Source organism: Chiloscyllium punctatum, chromosome 32 (assembly GCF_047496795.1).
Source record: "Chiloscyllium punctatum isolate Juve2018m chromosome 32, sChiPun1.3, whole genome shotgun sequence".
NCBI lineage: Eukaryota > Metazoa > Chordata > Chondrichthyes > Orectolobiformes > Hemiscylliidae > Chiloscyllium > Chiloscyllium punctatum.
In genome coordinates, this window is record NC_092770.1 from 55,993,510 (window position 1) to 56,011,112 (window position 17,603).

A 17,603-nucleotide genomic window follows, 5' to 3' on the forward strand; every position below is an offset into this window, starting at 1 on the left:
AGAACATTGCAGCACAGTACAGGCCCTTCGGCCCTCGATGTTGCGCCGACCTGTCATACCAATCTGAAGCCCATCTAACCTACCCTATTCCATGTACATCCATATGCCTGTCCAATGACGACTTAAATGTACTTAGAGTTGGCGAATCTACTACCGTTGCAGGCAAAGCATTCCATACCCTTACTACTCTCTGAGTAAAGAAACTCCCTCTGACATCTGTCTTATATCTATCACCCCTCAGTTTAAAGCTATGCCCGCTTGTGCTCGTCATCACCATACTTGGAAAAAGGCTTCTCCCTGTTCACCCTATCTAACCCTCTGATTATCTTATATGTTTCTATTAAGTCACCTCTCAACCTTCTTCCCTCTAACGAAAACAGCCTCAAGTCCCTCAGCCTTTCCTCGTAAGACCTTCCCTCCAGGCAACATCCGAGTAAATCTCCTCTGCACCCTTTCCAAAGCTTCCAGATCCTTCTTATAATGTGGTGACCAGAATTGTACACAATACCCCAGTGCGGCCGCATCAGTGTTTTGTACAGCTGTAGCATAACTTCATGGTTCCGGAACTCGATCCCTCTATTAATAAAAGCTAAAACACTGTCTTCTTAACAACCCTATCAATCTGGGTGGCAACTTTCAAGGATCTGTGTACCTGGACACCGAGATCTCTCTGCTCATCTACACACCTGAGAATCTTACCATTAGCCCAGTACTTTGCATTCTGGTTCCTCCGACCAAAGTGAATCACCTCACACTTGTCCGCATTAAATTCCATTTGCCACCCCTCAGCCCAGCTCTGCAGCTGATCTATATCTCTCTGTAACCTACAACATCCTTCGCCACTATCCATAACGAGGAAAGGCTGAGAGACTTGGGTCTGTTCTCATTGGAAAGGAGAAGGCTAAAATGGGATTTAATAAAGACATACAAGATGATCAGAGGATTAGATGGATGGGCAGTGAGAGTCTTTTTCCAAGGATGATGACATCAGCTTGTATGAGGGGCATAGCTGCAAATGGAGGGGTGATAGATTTAAGACAGATGTCAGAGGCAGGTTCTTTACTCAGAGAGTGGTAAGGGTGTGGAATGCCCTGCCTGCCAATGTAGTTAACTCAGCCACATTAGGGGCATTTAACAGGCCTTGAGTAAGCATATGGATGATGATGGGATAATGTAGGGGGGTGGGCTTAGATTAGTTCACAGGTCGATGCAACATCGAGGGCCGAAGGGCCTGTTCTGTACTGTAATATTCTATGTTCTAAAGCTAGAGTATCACAGGCTGAGCAAAATGAACATCTCACAATCCTGATCAGGTCCTGGGGATTTATGCACCTTTGTGTTGTAAGACATCTAGCATCTTCTCTTCTGTAATATGCAGTTTTCAAGATATCATCATTTATTTCCCCAAGTTCTCTACTATCCTTCTCCACTGTAAAAATTGACGTGAAATACTTGTTTAGTATCTTACCCATCTCCAGTGGTTCCACACCTCGATTGCCTTGTTGATTTTCAAGAGACTCGAGTCAATGACCAACTCCTTAGTTTTGCAGAAAGAGGTAGTTGTCTTTACACCATGTCACTACGCTGTCTATCTCTTTCCTGTTTTGTCATTGTTTAAGATCTGACCCACTATGGTGGTGTCATCAGCAAATTCTTTAGAGCAGAATTTGGCCACACTATCGTGAATGCATAAGGACTTTAGTAAAAGGCTGAGTACGCAGCATTGAGGTGCACTGGTGTGGAGGATTATCATGGAGAAGGTGTCATTGCATATCCTTACTGAGTGCAGTTTGTAGGTCAGGAAGTTGAGGATCCAGTTGCAGAGGGGGAACAGAGTCCAAGGCCTCAGAGTTGGAGATGAGGTTGGTTGGGATTATGGTGTTGAAGGCAGATCTAAAATCAATAAATAGGAATCTGATGTAGGTGTCTTTGTTATCCAAATGTTTCAGGGATGGGTGTAGGGCCAGGGAGATGACATCTGCTGTGGACCTGTTGCGATGGTAGGCGAATGGTAGGTGATTAAGGCAATTTGGGAGGCTGGACTTGATGTATGTCCTTACTAACCTCTCGAAGCACTTCATATTGATGGATATCAGAGCCACCACGCGGTTGTCATTAAGGCACGCTGCCTGATTTTTCTTTGGCACTGGGATGATAGTATCTTCTTGAAGCAGGTGGGAAGCATATCTACTACCTTCAACTCATATCGGCTCCCCTCATCCTGTATCCAACAAATTGGCTCCCTTATCCCATATTCGTTCCCTCTGTTGTATCTGCTCTCATTTTGTTTTATCAACTACACTCATCTTATATATGCTACCCTTATCTCATGTTTACTCCGTGCTCTCTCCATTGACACATCTATCCTTTATCCACTCCCTCCCCCATGTATCTGCTCCTCACTTTCTGTATCCTCTCCAATCATTCCATTGCCGTTTCCATCATCTTGTATCTACTCCGCACTCTCTACCTCAACTCCCGTTACGACCCCCTTCCTTCCCCACCCGTATTGGCTCCACTTACCTAGTATCAACTCCCCTCATTCTGTACCCTTTCTGTTTTTTACAGATTCTTTGGCCCGATCGCATAAGCTACTCGCTTGGTGCCAGAAGCAGACCCAGGGATATAAGAATGTCAATGTGGTTGACCTGACTACATCGTGGAAGAGTGGCCTGGCACTTTCCGCAATCATTCACCGTTACCGGCCGGATCTGATGTGAGTGCCCTGTGCAACCAAACACCACTCTGGAAAAGATCTCAATAGATTAGCCTCATGGAATCCTCAACATTGATAGATCTGACCAAACTGTTGCTTATTCCCTAATTGTGTTTGTCACAAATGCTTGACGTACCATCATTTTCTGTTCTTAGATTCAAAGGGTCATACAGTGCAGAAAAGGCCCTTCGGCCCATTGAGTCAGCACTGACTTAACTATCACTAAAAGTGCGCAAATCCCAATTCCCTGCACTTGTCAGATATCCTTAAATGTTGTGATATTTTGAAGTACTCATTCAAATAATGTTTACAGTTTGTCCGGCCTCCTACTGGAAACATCATCTCCACATCCATTCTATCCAGGCCTCTCAGTATTCTGAAAGTTTAAATCAGATCCCACTCATCCTTCCAAACGCCACCAAGTACAGACGCAGAGCCCTCAGCAGCTGCTCATACAATAAGCACTTCATTTCACCCCCACCCCCCCGGATCATTCTTGTAAACCTCCAATGGACCTTCACCAACAGTAGCACACCCTTCCTTAGATATGGGGCTCAAAGCCACACATACTATTCCAAATGTGATCTGACTATAGCCTTAGATAGCCTCAGCAGTATCCCTGCTGTTGTGTTCTCACACCCCTAAACTGAATGCCAACATTACATTTGCCTTCTTAACTGCCAACTGGAGTTGCATGATAACCTTCAGGGAATCCTAAACTAGTATGCCCAAGACCCTTTGTGCTTCAGGCTTCTGAAGCCTTCCCCCCATTTAGAAAATAGTCCATGCCTCTACTCTTCCTGCCAAAGTGTATAACCTCACCCTTCTCCACATTGCAGTCCATCTGCCAAGCCTTTGCTTATCCACTCGCCTAGTCCTTCTGCAGCCTCCCCACTGTCTCAAAACTACTTGCCCCTCGATCTCTCCTTGTGTCTTCCTTGCGAAACTTCACTAGCCGCCAGCTGCCATTCTGAGAAATGATCCCATTTATTCTTATTCTCTGCCTTCTGCTGCTCAGCCCATGCTCTATCCGTGCCAATACCTTGTCCTTAACACAATGGGCTCTTGCTTCACAGCCTCCTATGCACTCCTTTCCAGCACCTTAGCAGAGGCCATCTGGAAATCCAAATAGATCATGTCCACTGGATTGTCTAACTTCTTGTTACCTCCTCAAAGAATTCTAACAGATTTTTCAGGCATTACCTCCCCTTTACAAAGGTCTGCTGACTCCACCCTATTTTACCACGCTTACTCACTGGTTAGAACTACAGCCTCACAGCGCCAGGGGCACAGGTTCAATTCTAGCCTCAGTGTGGAGTTTGCACATTCTCCCCGTGTCTGCGTGGGTTTCTTCCAGGTGCTCCAGTTTCCTCACACAGTCCAAAGATGTGCAGGTTAGGAGGATTGGCCGTGCTAAATTGCCTATAGTATCCAGGGATATTTAGACTGCATGGATTAGCCTTGGGGAATGCAGGTTTACAGTGATGGGGTAGAGGTGGTGAGTCTGGGTGGGATGCTCTTAGAAGAGTCGGTCTGTACATTTTAGGCCAAATGGCTTGTTTCCACACTGTAGGGATTCTATGGACACCATTCATTTTACCACGTGAGGAGGCGAAGGCCGAGTGGCACCATCGCAAATGATTAATTCAGAAACTCAGTCAGTCTCTTGGGAACTGGGGCAGAAATCCTGCCACGGCAGAATCCGAGCTCAACAAAAATTCTGGAATTAAGAATCCAATGACGACCATGAAACCACTGCCAACCGTCAGACACACCCATCTGGCCCACCCAGTCTCCACCAGGGATGGAAATCGATCAGTCTCACCCAGCCCAGCCCATTTACAACTCCCAACCCTACAGCAATGCGGCTGACCCTGATCCACCCTCTGAAATAGCCCAGCAACCCAGCTGTATCAGTTGCTGAAAAGTCTCAAAGAAATGAAACCGGACAGCATCACCTGGCATCGACCTTGGCATCAGAAATGGCAAAGGCAGAAACAGCCCTGTCGACCCTGCAAAGTCCTTCTTACCAACATCTGGAGTCTCATGCCAAAATTGGGAGAGTTGTCTTACTAACTAGTCAAGCATCAGCCAGCCTTAGTCATAATGGTGGAATCATACCTAACAGCTGATAGGTCCCAGACGTCACCACCACCATCCCTGGGTATGTCCTATCCCTCTGACCGAGATGGCTGCACAGTAGTACACAGTCACGAGGGAGTTGTCCTGGGACTCTTCATATTGACTCTGGACCCCATGAAGTCTCATGGCTTCAGGTTAATCACGGGCATGGAAACCTCCTGCTGATAACCACGTATCATCCTCACTCAGTAATCAGTAATCCTCCATGATTCAGTAATCCTCCATGTTGAACAACATCTGGAGGAAGCACTGAGGGTGGCAAGGGCACAGACGGTACTCTGGGTGTGAGTTTCAATGTCCACCACCAATGGTGGCTCAGCAGCAGCACTACAGGCCAAGCTGGTTAGATCCTAAAGGATGTTGCTACTAGACTGGGTCTGTAGCAGATGGTGAGGGAAACAACACCTTACCAATCTGCCGGCTGCAGATGTATCTGTCTGTGACAGTATCGGTAAGAGTGACCACCACACCATCCCCATGGAGACAGAGCCCCACCATCACACCAAGAACAACCTCCATCATGCTGTGCTACACCAACTGATTGACCTGTAGTTCCCACATTTATTCCATGCTCCTTGAATAACGATACCACATTTTCCATCCTCTAATCCTCCAGCACCTCTACTGTGGTCAGAGATGAATTGAACATTTTTGCATGCACCCCTGCTGTTTCTTCTCTTTCCTCAGTCAGTAACCAGGGATACCTGCATCTGGGCTTGGATTAATTCTGAGTAAATGGGGATGAAGCTTGTGCTAATGCAAAATAGGTGGAAAGGCAAGTTGCAAAAGGAATACAAACAATTTACAGAGAGATTTTAATAGTTAAGTAAGTGGGCAGAAAGTCAACAGTTAGAATAAAAATAGGAAAAATGTGAAGTTCATTTTGGAAGGGAGAACAAAGAAACAGTATTTAAATGGAAATGCAGAAAGCTGCAACACAAACGAACTTAGAGATACTTGTACATGAAACACAGATGGAGCAGGTAAACTGGGGAAGGACAATGGAATGCTGGCCCTTACTTCACAGAGGTTGGTTTGTAAGAGCAGGGAGGCTTTCCTGCAACTGTACAAAGTGCCCGTGTGACCATATTTGGATACTGTGAGCAGTTTTGGTTCCTTTTTTAAAGAAATATATCTTTTAACTGGAGGTAATTCAGAAAACCTTCACCAGCCTGATCCCTGGTATGAAGGGATTGTTTTACAAGCAAAGATAAAAGAAGGTTTTGATGTGGTGCCACATGGCAGGTTGGTTAAGAAAATAGGAATGTTTAAGACTGATGGATCCTCAACAGCATGGATGGCAAGAAGATAGGAAAGAGGGGGTCAGTACAGCTGGGCATTTCTCAGACTGGAAATGAATTTAATGGGGTGTTCCTCAGGGATTAGTGTTGGGACCCTTGCATTTTCTGATTTATATGAATGATTTGGAGGTGGTTTTTGTATCTCTATGTTTGCAGATGATGCTAAACGAAAGAGAATAGTGAATTGTGAGGATGATGCTGAGTGACTTCAAAGCGATGTTGATAAATTGGTCAAATGGGCAGACACCTCCCAGATTAATTTCAGTGCGGAGAAATGTGAAGTAGTGCATTTTGGTAGAAGAAACACAAAGAGACAATCAAAGCTCAATGATACAACTTTGAGGGGAGTACAGAGCAGAAGGATCTCAGGGTTCATGAGCATAATTTTCTGAAGAGGGCCAGGCAAGCTGAAACATTTGTTAAGAAGGCCAAGAAGAATCTTGGGTTTATAAATAGAGGCATAAAGTATAAAAACAAGGAAGTGATGTCACATCTCTGCAGATCATTGATCAGACAGTATTTGGAGTATCGTGTTCAGTTCTGGGTACCTTAGTTAAGGAGAGAGAGAACGCATAGACAGTTTACTTGGAATGATGTGCAGAATGAAGGATTTAAGATAAAATTAAGATCAATCTCAGATAGTTGTGAATAATTCTGACTAGGTAAAGAAGAATATTCTGTTTTCATTGGTTGGTATATTAGTAACTAGGGATCACGATTTGAAGACCATCAACAAGAGAATGAGGATTGAGATGGGGAGAAACTTATTCGCTCAAAGAGTTGTTAGGATTTGGAATGTGATGGTGATGGAGGTGAATTCTATTGGAGGTTTCAAAAGAAAGCTGAAAAAGATAAAGTTAGAGGATTATGGAGTTAAGGCTGGAATATGGGACTGGCTGTGTAGCTAGTTCAGGAGCTGGTGCAGACACAATGAGCTGAAGAATCTCCTTCTGCACTGTCAAATTCTATGATTTTATACATTGGGACTCTAAGCACTGGAGCTTACAAGAGCTTACTCTCATCGAAACAGAAACTATTGTTAAGGGACTTAACAGGGAGAATACTGAGAGAATGTCTTCCCTCACGGGAGAGTCGAGGGCAAAGCCTCAGAATTAAGGGGCACCAACTTAACGCTGAGATGAGGAGGAATTCCCTCTTCTCTCAGAGGGCTATGAGTCTTTGAAACTCCTTACCACAGAGAGCTGTGGGGATAGAGTCCTTCTGTAAATTTAGGGCTGAGATAGACAGAATCTTGATCAACTGGGAATCGATGGATATGAGGTAAAGGCAGGAAAGTGGATGTAAGTGATGCCGGAACAGCTGCACCTCTATAGATCAGCAAAACAGGCTTGAGAGACCGGACGGCCTATGCCTGTTCTGCTTTCTTCAGATCTTAACAGCCAATGTGTGGGGGTGAGGTTTGTGTCAGTGCTGTGAGTGTGGGGGTGAGGTTTGTGTCAGTGCTGTGAGTGTGGGGGTGAGGAATGTGTCAGTGCTGTGTGTGTGGGGGTGAGGAGTGTGTCAGTGCTGTGTGTGTGGGGGTGAGGAGTGTGTCAGTGCTGGGTATGGGGGGTGAGGATTGTGTCAGTGCTGGGTGTGTGGGGGTGAGGAGTGTGTCAGTGCTGGGTGTGTAGGGGTGAGGAGTGTATGAGTGCTGTGTGTGTAGGGGTGAGGAGTGTATGAGTGCTGTGTGTGTAGGGGTGAGGAGTGTGTCAGTGCTGGGTGTGAGGATTGTGTCAGTGCTGGGTGTGTGGGGGTGAGGAATGTGTCAGTGCTGGGTGTGGGGGGATGAGGAGTGTGTCAGTGCTGGGTATGTAGGGGTGAGGATTGTGTCAGTGCTGGGTGTGAGGATTGTGTCAGTGCTGGGTATGTAGGGGTGAGGATTGTGTCAGTGCTGGGTGTGAGGATTGTGTCAGTGCTGGGTGTGTAGGGGTGAGGATTGTGTCAGTGCTGGGTGTGTGGGGGTGAGGAGTGTGTCAGTGCTGAGTGTGAGGATTGTGTCAGTGCTGGGTGAGTAGGGGTGAGGATTGTGTCAGTGAGAATCCGATATTAACTATGCATTCAAATGATATTTGTGCAAATAGTAGTAAAGGAATAAAACTAAAGTCTATTTTAATATGCACAGCATTGTCAAGAATATAGTTGCACTTAGAGTCCAAATAGAGAATTAACTCTAACTGGCATTATAAAGGTAATGGGCTTGCCAGGCGTTGGGTATGATGGCACTGGAAGAGTCTGATTGTGACAGTTGGGAGTTAAATTGATTCTTTGTTTTGAATAGATTGGCCTCCTGTTGCTGTGTGTATTTATTGAATGTAACTCAATGTTATTTCCTGTTCACCTGCAGAGACTTTGATCAGCTGAACGAGAAGGATGTGGAGAGCAATAATCAGATGGCATTTGACATTGCTGAGCGGGAGTTTGGAATTTCCCCCATAATGACAGGAAAAGAGATGGCAGCAGTGGGTGAACCAGACAAACTGAGCATGGTGATGTACCTATCACAATTCTATGAGATGCTCAAGGACACGGCTCCAGAGGGTGAGAAGCTATGGGACAGGGGCGATAGGTATCTTAAAGTTAATGCAAACACAGAATTGTGCTGGAAACGGTGCCTGTTTATACAGTACTGTTCAGTGTCGGCACTATAAACTCTGTCAGTTTATACAGAGTATTCTATCACCCCGATTACCAGCAGCTGGAGACAGTATCAGTGTAAATGCAGTGATATGTTTCAATGAGTACTGGCAGCTGAAGACAATGTCAATGTATTCTGCAGTTTTCTGTCTCAGTGAGCACTAACAGATTGGTGAAGATGAAATTAAGTATGTTTTTCCCCACTTGTTAGCTCCCTCACCAGCCACTGCAGACCCAGTCCAGAGACTGTGTTCTTTAGGACCTGACCAGCTCGATCAGTAGTGATGCTGCTGAGTGTTATAAAGTGGGGATTGATCCCCTCTGAGAAATAAAACCAAAACACCCAAGCGAAGCACCTTGCCCTATAATCTGTAAAAAGAATCTGAAACGTGGTGTAACCTGCTTTCAGCAACTTCTAGTGGTTATTTATTAATAAAATAAATCCCTGAAACTCACTTTAAAATCAACAAGTAACAATTGATTTACCAAACTCTAACAGTGAACAAATAACTAAGCTATTAACAAACCAAATAAAACCCTTTTAACTACTAACTATTCCCGAATAAACCAGATTCTAATGGAATGCTGTTCCAAAAAAATAAAAGTCCCACTCATATACAAAAATAGAAATTAGTCTCTCGAACATTACAGCCAGGTTATGTCTTCTGGAATGTTCTATGCCTTCTTCTGTCAAGAATGCCTTTTCCGATTCTTCTGTCACGATCATCTTTTCCATCGTTGTTACGGTTATTTATTAGCTAGTGCATTCTCTAATAGGCTGTGAGCCAATTGCTGGCTCAAGAGCTGAGAACGCTTAGCTCGGGCGAATGACAGTTAGCTCTGATTCCCGACGAAGGGCTCCAGCCCGAAACGCGATTCTCCTGCTCCTCGGATGTTGCCTGACCTGCTGTGCTTTTTCAGCACCACAGTCTGGACTCTGATCTCCAGCATCTGCAGACCTCACTTTCTCCTAGTTAGCTCTGCGATTCTGTCCAACTGACCCCTTTTATCCCCTTGATGACACATCAATTTCTTACAATAGGATTGGTCCTATGTTGTCAAAGCCATCAGATTTAAGTTTAATAGGTTTTTGGTCGCTATGATCCCCATTTTAATTGATTGGTTAAATTTAAAGCCTGTTGTCTTGATAAAAGTTGCAGCTTGACCTTTGGATACAAAATGTTTCAAATCAGGTGCTCTCAGTTCCTGCAAACCTTAAAGCTGCTGGTCATAGGCAGCCATATTCTTTAAATTTCTAAGCACAGACAAAACATTATCTTTTAAAGGGACCATGCAATGCTTTCACCCTAGCATTTTACAAACAGTAACTTTGCAACACCTCTCTGCTTGAGAAAAAAATGGACCACCACTATCAAAAGATGGCTTCATTTTTGTTTTCTCCTTTAAAACCTTCATTCCATTACATCACTGGATCCATAGCTCATTACTCTAAAGTTACACATTTTACACAAATTCTATTTATATATAACATTGAACACTACTGTTTCCATGTTATATAAACATTTTCCTTTTAAACCCGTGACAAACCATCCTTGATAATATTTTCATATCAAAAGTAGACATCTCCAATGAAATAATCTGCTGTTCTTGTCCTTAAACCTTTCTAGAAATATCAAAGAATTGTGGTCAGTATACGCAATCTTCTCTGGTGCATTGTTTGCAACATAAACATTAAAATGACGTGAGGCCATTACCAAACCCATTAACTCTTTTTCAATGGTTGCATATTCTTTCTGGTGGATTGTCAAAAAATAACAAATTGGCCTTTCAATTCCACCAGCATTTCCTGGAACAACACAGCTCCAACACCTACATCATTTGTGTTGATGGTGACCTTGAAGGATTTTGAAATATGTGGCCCAGCTAAAACTGGTGCTTTTAAATTCTCAAATGCCTCCTGGCATTGTTCTGTCCACCGAAATTCCATATTCTTGTTCAACAAGTCTTTCAACGGTGCCACTACGCTACATCATATCATCCTCCATAATTTCCGCCACCTCCAAACAGACCCCACCACTAGGAAAATATTTCCATCCCCACCCCTATCAGCGTTCCGGAGAGACCACTCCCTCCACGACTCCCTCGTCAGGTCCACATCCCCCACCAACCCAACCTCCACTCCCGGCACCTTCCCCTGAAACCGCAAGAAGTGCAAAACCTGCGCCCACACCTCCACCCCCCCACCCCCCCTCACCTCCCTACAAGGCCCCAATGGATCCTTCCATTTCCGTCGCAAATTCACCTGCACTTTCACACACATCATTTACTGTATCCGCTGCACCCGATGTAGTCTCTTCTAATTGGGGAGACAGGCCGCCTACTTGCGGAACATTTCAGGGAACACCTCTGGGACACCTGCACCAACCAACCCAACCACCCCGTGGCTGAACACTTTAACTCCCCCTCCCACTCCACCAAGGACATGCAGGTCCTTGGCCTCCTCCATCGCCAGACCCTGGCCACACGCTTACCTGGAGGGAGAGTGCCTCATCTTCCGCCTAGGAACCCTCCAACTACACAGGATGAATGTAGATTTCTCCAGCTCCCTCGTTTCCCCTCCCCCCATCTTATCTCAGTCCCAACTCCTGGATTCAGCACCGCCCTCTTGACCTGCAATCTTCTTCCCAACCTCTCCGCCCCCACCCCCTCTCTGGCCTATCACCCTCACCCTCACCTCCTTCCACCTATTGTATTCTCAGCGCTCCTCCCCCAAATTCCCTCCCCCCTACCCTTTATCTCAGCCCGCTTGGCACACCAGCCTCATTCCTGAAGAAGGGCTTATGCCCGAAACGTCGATTCTCCTGCTCCTCGGATGCTGCCTGGCCTGCTGTGTTTTGCCAGCACCACATTTTTCAACTCTGGTCTCCAGCATCTGCAGTCCTCACTTTCTCTTACTAAAATTTGGTTAAAAAATTCCTGTAGAAGAAAATTAGGCAGGAATTTAAAAAGTAGGTCCTGGAGAGTAGTAATATCTGGATTACTCCCGGTGCTACGAGCTAGTGAGGGTAGGAATAAGAGGATAGAGCAGATGAGTGTGTGGCTGAGGAGCTGCTGCAAGGGGTTCAAATTTTTGGATCATTGAGGTAGAAGTGACCTGGACAAGGAGGATGGATTGCACCTAAATTGGAAGGGGACAAAGAGACTGGCAGGGAGATTTGCTCAAGGTGCTTGGGAGGATTTAAACTAGTAAGGTGTTAGGGTGGGACCCAGGGAGATAGTGAGGAAAGGTGGAGGGGGGGGGTTGTGGTCAGGGGGGCGGTGGGGTAGGGTGTGGGGAGGTGGGAATAGTGAGGAAAGAGATCAATCTGAAACTGGTACAGTTCGGAAAAGACGAGTGTCAAACAGTCAGGGCAGGCACGAACAAAGCAGAGAACAAGAGAGGACTGATAAATTAAACTGCGTTTACTTCAATGAAAGAGACCGAACAGGAAAGGGAGATGAACCCAGGACATGGTTAGGAACATTGGACTGGGAAATCATAGCAATGACAGAAACATGGCCCAGAGATAGACAGGACTAACAGATTAATGTTCCAGGATACAAAGGAAGGATAGAGAATGTTGTGGGGTGGGGGTGGGGCAGGAGGGGCAGGAGAGAGAGGAGGGGGAGTGGCATTTTTGATAAGGGATAGCATTACAGCTGTGCTGAGGGAGGATATTCCTGGAAATACATCCAGGGAAGTGATTTGGGTGGAAATGAGAAATAAGAAAGGGATGATAACTTTATTGGGATTATATTATAGACCCTGTAATAATCAGAGAGAAATTAAGAAAAACATTTGTAAGGAGATAGGGTGGTTATGGAGGGGGGGGGGTTAACTTTCCAAACATAGACTGGGACTGCCATAGTATTAAAGGTTTAGATGGAGAGGAATTTGTTTAGTGCGTACAAGACAATTTTCTGATTCAATATGTGGATGTGCCTACTAGAGAAAGTGCAAAACCTGACCTACTCTTGGGAAATAAGGCAGGGCAGGTGACTGAGGTGTCAATGGGGGAGCACTTTGGGGCCAGCGACCATAATTCTATTTTTAAAATAATGATGGAAAAGGATAGACCAGATCTAAAAGTTGAAGTTCTAAATTGAAGGAAGGCTAATTTTGACAGTATTAGGCAAGAACTTTCAAAAGCTGATTCGGGAAAGATGTTCCCAGGTAAAGGGACAGCTGGAAAAAGGGAACTTTTCAGAAATGAGATAACGAGAGTGCAGAGTATATTCCTGTCAGGGTGAAAGGGCAGGGTGATAGTATAGGGAATGCTGGATGCCTGGAGAAATTGAGGTTTTGTATGAGAAATAGAAGGAAACATATGTAAGATATAGACAGGATCGATCGAGTCAATCCTTAGGAGAGTATAAAGGAAGTAGGGGTATACTTAAGAGGGAAATCAGGAGGGCAAAAAGGGGACATGAGATAGCTTTGGCAAATAGAATTAAGGAGAATCCAAAGGGTTTTTACAAATATATTAAGGACAAAAGAGTAACTAGGGAGAGAATAGGGCCCCTCAAAGATCAGCAAGGCGGCCTTTGTGTGGAGCTGTAGGAGATGGGGCAGGTACTAAACAAGTATTTTACATTAGCGTTTACTGTAGAGAAAGATATGGAAGAAATAGAATGTGGGAAAGTAGGATTGACATCTTGAAAAATGTCCATATTACAGAGGAGGAAGTGCTGGATGTCTTGAAATGCATAAAGGTCTTGAAATCTCCAGGACCTGATCAGGTGTATCTTAGAACTCTGTGGAAAGCTAGAGAAGTGATTGCTGAGATATTTATATCATCGATAGTCACAGGAGAGGTGCCAAAGACTGGAGGATGGCTAACGTGGTGCCACTATTTGAGAAAGATGGTCAGGACAAGCCAGGGAACTATAGACCAGTGAGCCTGACCTCAGTGGTGGGCAAGTTGTTGGAAGGAATCCTGAGGGACAAGATATACATGAATTTCGAAAGTCAAGGACTGGTTAGAGATAATCAGCATGGCTTTGTGCATGGGAAATCATGTCTCATGAACTGATTGAGTTTTTTGAAGAAGTACAGAGGATTGATGAGGGCAGAGTGGTTGGTGTGATTTCTTTGGACCTCAGTAAGGCATTTGACAAGGTTCCCCATGGGAGACTGGTTAACAAGGTTAGATTTCACGGAATACAGGGAGAACTAGCCAATTTGATACGGAACTGGCTCAACGGTAGAAGGGAGAGAGTGATGGTGGAGGGCTGCTTTTCAGACTGGAGGCCTGTGACCAGTGGTGCGCCACAGAGATTCAGGGAAAACAGCCCCAGCTTATTCAGCCTCTCCCTATAGCTCAAATACTCCAACCCTGGCAACAGCCTTGTAAATCTTTTCTGAACCGTTTCAAGTTTCACAACATCTTTCCAATAGGAAGGAAGGAGACCAGAACTGCACGCAATATTCTAAAAGTGGCCTAACCAACGTCCTGTACAGCCGCAACATGACCTCCCAACTCCTGTACTCAATACTCTGACCAATAAAGGAAAGCATACCAAACGCCGCCTTCACTATCCTATCTACCTGTGACTCCACTTTCAAGGAGCTATGAACCTGCACTCCAAGATCTCCATGTTCAGCAACACTCCCTAGGACCTTACCATTAAGTGTATAAGTCCTGCTAAGATTTGCTTTCCCAAAATGCTGCATTTTGCATTTATCTGAATTAAACTCCATCTGCCACTTCTCAGCTCATTGGCCCATCTGATGAAGGTCCTGTTGTAATCTGAAGTAACCTTCTTCCCTGTCCACTACACCTCCAATTTCGGTGTCATCTGCAAACTTACTAACTATACCCCTAATGCTCACATCCAAATCATACATATAAATGATGAAAAGTAGAGGACCCAGCATCGATCTTTATGGCACTCCACTGGTCACAGGCCTCCAGTCTGAAAAGCAACCCTACACCACCACCCTCTGTCTTCTACCTTTGAGCCATTTCTGTATCCAAATGGCGAGTTTTTTTGATTAGATTAGATTACATACAGTGTGGAAACAGGCCCTTCGGCCCAACAAGTCGATACCGACCCGCCGAAGCGTAACCCACCCAGACCCATTCCCCTACATTTACCCTGGAGCGTCGGAGGCTGAGGGGTGACCTTTAGAGGTTTTTAAAATCATTAAGGGCATGGATAGGATAACTAAACAAAGTCTTTTCCCTGGGGTGGGGGAGTCCAGAACTAAGGATGAGAGAGGAAAGATATAAAAGAGACCTAAGGGGCAACCTTTTCACACGGAAGGTGGTGCGTGTATGGAAGGAGCTGCCAGAGGAAGTGATGGAGGCTGGTACAATTACAACTTTCAAAAGGCATTTGGATGAGTATATGAATAGGAAGGGTTTAGAGGGACATGGGCCATGTGCTGGCAAATGGAACTAGATTGGGTTGGGATATCTGGTCGGCATGGACGGGTTGGACCGAAGGGTCTGCTTCCATGCTGTGACTCTCTGACTTTACTCAGTTCACTCCACTCAGTTCCAAAAATCATAGCACTTCCTTCTTCAAGGATTGTCTTGGGAATTCCTCAATGGCCTTCATCTTCATGTTCCTCAGTATATCCGTGTGTATCCAACATTGTGCCCTAAAACTTTCACTTCCCCTACATTTACCCCTTCACCTAACACTACGGGCAATTTATCATGGCCAATTCACCTAACCTGCACATCTTTGGACTGTGGGAGGAAACCGGAGCACCCGGAGGAAACCCACGCAGACACGGGGAGAATGTGCAAACTCCACACAGAGAGTCGCCTGAGGTGGGAATTGAACCCGGGTCTCTGGCGCTGTGAGGCAGCAGTGCTAACCACTGTGCCACCATGATTGGTATGCACTTGATGTAAACTGTTTAATGTCCAAAGTTAAAAATCACACAACACCAGGTTATAATCCAGCAGGTTTAATTGTTAGCACTAGCTTTTGGAGCGCTGGTTGTGGGGTATGCAACTGTAAGGCCCAGAATTTATAGCAAAAGTTTACAGTGATGATGACCGAACCACTATAGCCAAAGGCCTGGTCGGGGTCATAGAGTCCGACAGCATGGAGAGAGGCCCTCTGGCCCAAACTGGTTCATGTTGACTAAAATGTCGATCTACGCTTTCACTGCACATGCCCGATATTTGTCTAAGCCTTTCCTATCCAATTATGCCATTTAATTGTAGTTAATGTACCCACCTCAACCACTTCCGCTGACAACTCATTCCATATGTGTACTGTCCTATGTGTAAAAAGAGTTGCCTCTCAGGTTCCCTTTTATTCCTTCCCCTCTAACCTTAAACTAATGCCTTCTAGTCCACGGTTCATCAATCCTATCCATGCCTCTCATGATTTTATCCATTTCTATAAGATCCCCCCTCCGTCTCCTACACTCTTTTTAGCTTGTCCAACCTCTCCCTATAACTCAGACCTTAGAGTCCTGGCAACATCCTTGTAAATTTCTTCTGCACTCTTTCCAGTTTAGTAACATACTGCCTATAATAAGGTTACCAAAACTGAATACAACACTCCAAGTGCGGCCTCACCAACGTTCTGTACAACTGTAACATAACTTCCCAACTTCTATACTCAGTGCCCTGACTGATGAAGGCCAGTGTGCCAAAAGCCTTCTTCACTGCCCTATCTACCTGTGACTCTACTTTCAGAGAACTGTGAACCTAAAGGTCCATCTGTTGCACTACACTCCTTAAGGCCCTACCATTCACCGTCAAACTCCTGCTTTGATTTGACTTTCCAAAATGCAAGGCCTCACTCTTACCTATATTAAACACCATTTGCCATTTCTTAGCCCACTTCCCCAGGTGATCAAAGTCCTACTGCAGTTTCTCACCAACCATCCTGAACAACTGCTATATAACTTTCCAACTTCTATACTCCATGCCCTGACTGATGAAGGCCAGTGTGCCTCCTTCACTGACCTGTCTACCTGTGACTCCCCTTTCAGAGAACCATGCACCTGAACTCCAAGGTCCTTCTGTTCCTCTACACTCCTTCAGCCCTAACGTTCACCACAAAACTCCTACTTTGATTTGACTTTCGAAAATGCAAGACATCACACTTATCTATATTCAACTCTATTTACCATTTCCCAGCCCACTTCTTCAGCTGATCAAGTTCCTGCTGCAATTTCTGATAACCTTCCTCACTGTCCACATTAGCGCCTATTTTAGTGTCATCTGCAAACTTACTGATCATGCCTTGTACATTCTCATCCAAATCATAGATATGGGCAAGAAGCCCAGCACCGACCCCTGAGGCACTCCACTAGTCACAGTTTCTTTTAAAGATCTAGGACTCTAGTCCCCAAATCTGTTTATATCTTCTGGGACCTTTCATACCCTAAATCTGTTCAAATCTGTCCAGACCCCTTCAGGTATGTCCAGATTCCAGACCCGATCTGCCCAAATCCTGGACTCAAGACCCCAATCTGTTATAAAGAGGGGGTTGACCCGCACCCCCCCCCCACCCCACCCAAGAACTAAAACTGAAACACCCAAAGAGGAGCACCTCACCCTATAGTCTGTAAAAAGAGTGTGAAAAGTGGTGTAACCTGCATTCAGCAACTTCTGGTGGTTACATAAAATACATCTCTGACACTGGCTTTAAAATCAACAAGTAACAATTGATTTATCTAACTCTTTCAGTGAACAAATTAAGTAATCTATTAACAAACTGAGTAAATTCCTTCTAACTATTAACTATTGCCAAACAAAACTAGATTCTAATGGTATGCCGTTCCAATAACTAGAAGTCCCACTCATAAAGGACACATCCAGGGATGGTGATGG

General features: G+C 45.0%; 1 protein-coding gene across 1 annotated transcript in view; it reads left to right on the forward strand.

The window, feature by feature from the left end:
* Positions 1–17,603, forward strand: part of LOC140458192 (protein-methionine sulfoxide oxidase mical3a-like) — a 433,786-nt gene that overhangs the window by 179,249 nt on the left and 236,934 nt on the right. Inside the window, exons 13-14 of the mRNA XM_072552428.1 lie at positions 2,569–2,716; positions 8,507–8,700. Of these exons, the coding sequence (XP_072408529.1) occupies positions 2,569–2,716; positions 8,507–8,700 (342 nt within the window). The remainder of the gene's footprint in view (positions 1–2,568; positions 2,717–8,506; positions 8,701–17,603) is intronic.